At 36.2% G+C, this 5,738-nt stretch overlaps 1 protein-coding gene across 1 annotated transcript; it reads left to right on the top strand.

Moving 5' to 3' along the window:
* Positions 1–3,260: 3,260 nt before the first annotated feature.
* On the top strand, positions 3,261–4,438 carry LOC129757186 (lipase member H-A-like). Its single transcript, XM_055754317.1, has 2 exons — positions 3,261–4,062; positions 4,126–4,438. The coding sequence occupies exons 1-2, from the start codon at positions 3,267–3,269 to the stop codon at positions 4,362–4,364; spliced, it is 1,035 nt and encodes a 344-aa protein (XP_055610292.1). The 5' UTR covers positions 3,261–3,266; the 3' UTR covers positions 4,365–4,438.
* The last annotated feature ends 1,300 nt before the right edge of the window (positions 4,439–5,738 follow it).

The raw sequence follows: 5,738 nt of genomic DNA, 5'->3' as shown, positions 1-5,738 counted from the left end.
ATACGAATTCAAGTACGTACTTAACATAAAGGGTTTTTGTGCTACATGATGGCTGCATAAAAGAGACTTTTGAGTCGCTTCTTTTTTGAAAAGTGAGACTTTAGAACTGATATTCAACTGGAAGCAAAATTTTTATGAGAAATTTTTAGTATACCCTTAAATTTCCTCCTGTCAACTTACACGGTGGGGCAAGGGCAAACGTCGAACTTTTAAGAAATTCATCTTCAAAATGATTCAATATGTTGGATAAACCAGAAGGGGTATTCCAAATGTTGAAACTGAAGCGAATATTTAAAATTCTTAAATGTCTTTGTAAATGAAGGTCATTTGCTTTGAAGAGTATTTGTTAAAAGTGGAGTAACAAACATAAATTTATACTGAAGGAATACTACAGATATATCAATGAAACTTGATAAAACAAACAAACAGAAGTACAAATTAAATCCATTTTAAAGCCATTATTCTGACGCATCTGAAAATAAGCTTTGAATTTACACTTATCCCAATATGCAGGACAAATGTTAACTTAGAAATTTGTTTTTGCCAGCATTTGTTAATTTTTAACTTTTAAAGAGAAGATAAAAAACGCTGAGACTTTATTTCGTGATGCAACTGTTTTTTTTTACAAATATTTATATTTTTTGCTTAAATAAATTTATTGAAAAAAAGAAATTTGCACTGCATAAAATCGTAATTTTTCATACCATGGAAAAACTTCAAACTATAATGTCAATGTATAACAACAACCGGTGATTAAATTATTTTCATGTCCACGAGTTTAGTATTTGGCGAAACATTTTTTAACATTATTTTGACGCAAAAAGATATATATTCAAACTGCTTCGAAGGGCGAGGATGGTGAAAAAAGCTATTTGAAAATGGTTATTAAAAATCTTTTTCATCGTTTTTTTTTCAAATTATTTTTACAACTCCAAAAACTACACCATCTTAAGCTTATCAGGAGCTGGAAGTGCTCATTATACAGAATATTAGGAATATACTCAAAAAACTGTCCCGATTCACGCTAATGATCGGTTTTCAAAATTCTATCTCCATAAAGTACAATATGCAATAAATTCCAATTTGCAAATCTTTTTCTTTCAATAAGAAATTTATGTAAACTCGAGCCGGGTAAATCAGCTTACCTTCTTCAAGCAGTGGGGGACAAAATTGGAAAAGATGTGGGAGCTCCCAGGTGAGATTTAGATAAAGAGCTTTTCAAAGAAGGGACCATATTTTAAAATAGGGTTTTTTGCGTACGGATATTTGGCATAACTCAAAAATAGATGTGACAAATGTTTATATGGAAGTTCGTTACTTCCCACTTTGGGAAAAAGGTGGAATATCCATAAATTTTGACATTTTTTAAGTCATTATGAAGCTTTAAAAACAGAGTACCAATTTCAGATCTTGAAAATAAGTTTAGAGATCAAGTTTCAGTTAATAAAATATACCATCTTTAAATTGCAATTCGGAACTCCTGCTGCAGCTCTCATTTCAAAGTTGTTGGTTCTGAACTATGATGAGATTTGATTTAAAAGAATCCTTACAAAAAACTAAATTTGAATAAATTTTTACAAATTACATTTATTTTTGGAAGGTGTAGCAAAACACACTGGGTCAGCTTGTATTTCTATAAATTTATTTTATCTATTCAAATATCAAATAATTAAAATGAAGTTATGAGATTATTAAACTCGTTGAAAAACATATCTTTGTATTAAAAAATCAGGCTTTTTGCAATATCTGAAAACAAAAATGTCATACTCACTTAATCTGCTTTGGGGGAAGGGGAGGGACTCTTTTAATTAGATACATTTTGAAATCCTTTATCCCGACTATACACTCAACATTCAAAAAACCTAAAGATTGTTCTTGAAAACCCTGTTTTTCAAATTTCAAATTCTCAAATTCTCAGAAATTCAAATCTGCCGTCGTGCTAGACCCGAGGCATTTGAGTGAAGCTTTATTTGGCTATTTTTATTCAGAATAATAAACAGTCATAACATCGTAAAACTTAATTTGATCAAAACAGATTTTCTGCTGGAAATTTTTTTTTTAGGAAAGATTTCAATGTGAAATAAATGTTTTTTCAAGATGTATGAAATGCAACAGAGGTTAATTCAGCGGCATATTTGAGTTTCTGAGGAAATTTCATTTGAGAAATGCCATTCCAGATTCTCAAACTGGTAGCTTCGTGTATGTTTTAGATTATGGATCCGAATTTTTCCATTGTGCATGGGACGGTTTATATGGAAGACCCCCTCAAAAGGGGCCGTCTCCTAATTAGGTTTCATTTGAACCTAGAAGTTCTCATAATAAACTTCCATAGCAAATATCAGCCTCTTTGACCACATTGTTGCTGATCCTTAAGAAAATTTTCAAAAGTGCAACCATTGGAAAAAATCGGACAACATTATGCACGACATATAATTTGCCAGTGCAACTATTGGGAACAGACAAGCTATTTAAAATGATTTTTTGAATTTTATGTCACTTTTTTGGAACATTTAAACTTTTTGATCTTGTTGACCAATCCTGTATGAGTGCAGTCGACCAAAAAATTGAGTGAATTCGGTTTAAATGACATAAATACAGCATACAAATCAAAATCATGTGCTTAAATAGCTTTCAAATCTACGTTGTTCATGATTTCTGAAAATGTGAATTGTGACCTCACCGCCCCCTAGCTTTTAATGCTCCCCAAATTTCAAAATTGAGCTCAACGTCTCCCAGGAAGCTCTAAACGCCTTCAAGGGGGCGGTAGGGACCACTTTGAAAAACACTGCTCTAGAGTATCTAGAGATCTATAATGTTAGTGGATATTTCTTCTTGTTTCATTATTTTGTTGTCTACAGATGTAAATACCTAGCAAAACCGTGCACTTTCTTGAAAGTTCATAGTTAAAAACCAATTTAAAGTTAGAAAGACAGCTGCTCGTTCAGGGATTTTGATCCGAAGGGCTGCACAAAATTAACCTTCCCAAAATTTTTATCGTCCATGAGAATGCATCTTCCGGTCTCCGGTTTTTTTTAGTAAAACAGCTGATTTCTGCACACCCATCACTTTGTTGTTCTTAAAGGGTTACTTTTACTACTCACGCTAATCAACGTGTCACAATTATCTGTCCCCATAGAAGATAAGCTTATCTCCTGGAATCACCACAACACATTTCAGGAATTTCCTCGTTCTAAGTTCGTATGAGCCGCAGCTATAAAAATAAAAACTATCACAGTCCAACCGATACGTTTTAAGTGTCGTTTGATATGGTCGGCAGAGGTTTTACTCTCTTCTTGATAAGTGTATTTCTACTAAGTTGTAGCGAGTCGTTAGCTAGCCCGACCCGGAATGATTCGGGGGACTGGATTCGAATTCCTAACAAATTCGGGGCGCTTGTTTGGACGCATCGCTCGACACTAAAAGCTCAATTGAAACTTCGATCAGCTGCGGTCAGTCCGGAGCAGATATTCTTCGTTTTTTATCGAGCAGATCGGAATTTTACATTTCAACTTAATGAACCATTGGATAAGTTGTTGAAGAGTAACGTGTTTGATGCCTCTAACCCGACAAGAATAATCATCCATGGATGGCAGAATAACTGGAGCTCCCCGGTTAATGAAGTGATTCGAAAAGGCTATCTCGAGCAAAAGGATTACAATGTGATAGTCGTGGATTGGTCCTACTGGGCCGAAAGTTGGAGTTATTTCGAAGCTTACAATAGTCTTCCAGGAGTTGGTGGCATAGTGGCGCAGCTTATTGATAAGCTGATGATGCAGCTGGATCAAGTTTATCTGATTGGACATAGTTTGGGAGCACATGTTGCAGGAATTGCTGGAAAGTTGGTGAAAAGTAGCAAGATTGAGACCATCGTAGGCTTGGATCCAGCTGGACCCCTTTTCTCAATCAGTAGCTCGGATAACAGGATAGATATTAGTGATGCAAAGTCTGTAGTAGTGATACACACGAACGGTGGGTTTCTAGGATTCTATGAACCCTTAGGAACTGTTGATTTCTATCCAAATGGCGGTATATCGCAGCCAGGCTGCGGAATGGACTTCACTGGTAAATTCTTAGATTCATTTAAAACTTCAAAAGCTCAATATAACTATTTGTCTCCTTTCACAGGAATGTGTTCACATTCGAGGGCGTGGGAGCTTTTTGGTGCATCGCTGTGGGAACCCGACTGGAATCGAGTTGCATGGAGGATGGGCAGTGTTTTGGAAATTCCGTCGCATCCTTCGGGGGCGGTTTCTATGGACTCGGCCAAGCTAGGCGGTGACCCACTGCTCGTTCCATCAACCAAGGGCATGTTCTACATTGAAACATATGGAGATAGCCCTTTCTTTGGAAAGAAGAGGCTTTAAGACGCTATCCAATAATTTAGAATGTGTAATCAAAACCGTCAAATAAAAAAAAATCAGGATTTTGGAATAGATACAAAAAAAAATGTTTCAAAATGTAAGGATCTTTAAGCTGGTCAACCTCAAAAATTATAATTAGTATTTCTATTTGAGAATTAAAATTTAATGACCAAAATAAATTCAATTTATTATTCTGAAGAATCCACTCACCGTTTGTTCTGTTTGTTAATAAGTCTATCGGCCTTATCTGTGAGAATTTGTGTCCTTTTAAGCAAGAACATTTCAACATAATGAAGTTTTATAGACGGATAGAAAGTAGAAGAAATGAACGATGGTGAGCGGGTGAAACTTAGTTTTGAAGTATTTCTATCAAAAATCAAATTTTTGTTCAGTGCGGGCCAACGTTGTCGAAACCACAAAAAATCAATAATTTAACAGATTTTTGAGATTAATTCCATCACAGGATCTGAAAATATTCACAGATTTCACAGTTTTGTTTTTCAATTTTGTGCATATTTCAATAACTATTATTTCTTTTGTTACCTTCAAACCTAATACTCAAGCTCTAATCTTAATGCAAATCATAAAACAACACTGGCGAATATTTAGCTCATAGGGATCACTCCAAGGCTGAACACTAATAGAGAATTCGTTTTCGCGTGGTGGTGCACCGGCGCACTACCGATAGTGCACTTTTTGCTGTTTTCATGCTCGTTTTCACGATGAGTAGTCCACTGGTAGTGCACCATAAAGTGGACGGTGGAACACTCTGAAAATATTCGGTGTTGCTTGCGCTCCCACCAATACTATCATGAATTTTGACAGGACGTGCTTCCCGATGTAAACAAATATCAGCTAGTCTGGTTTATTTACCGCAAAAATCACGTTCGAGCTATTTCCACATTATTTTTATCTTTATCCCAAAGAACAGAAAAATGGAGGACGCGGATCGGACGCCCCCGAGAAGAAATGTGCCCAGAAGGCTTGCTACAATGTTTTCCAGGGGATGCCGAAGAAGAGCAGCAAATCCGAGTGCAAAAAGTCCAACCAAAGGATCTGGCGGAATCGCCCAAACCGAAGAGTTCTATTGCTCGAGCGTGTCCCATAAGTTGGTCTTGCGCAGCAAAAAGCGCTAAGTTGCCTCAAGCTACTCTGCAACAAGCCACCCAGTAAACCATTAAGCCCTGTTATAAGCCGCATATGGGACGCACAACAGCACTTCAGTGCTTGTTAGCCCTAAATAGTATTTTTAAATGCCTACAGGCCCTGTGGGATAAAAAAACGAAATAAGCCGTATATTGGTACTTTAAGCAGTGCTATAGGGCTTTGAAGCCCTACAGAATTCAGGTGACATAAAAGACAATGCCTATCTGCGGC

The sequence above is a fragment of the Uranotaenia lowii genome, chromosome 3 (genome assembly GCF_029784155.1).
Source record: "Uranotaenia lowii strain MFRU-FL chromosome 3, ASM2978415v1, whole genome shotgun sequence".
Lineage (NCBI taxonomy): Eukaryota > Metazoa > Arthropoda > Insecta > Diptera > Culicidae > Uranotaenia > Uranotaenia lowii.
Note: the sequence above shows the minus strand (reverse complement) of the source record. Positions and strands in the feature narration are given on the sequence as shown.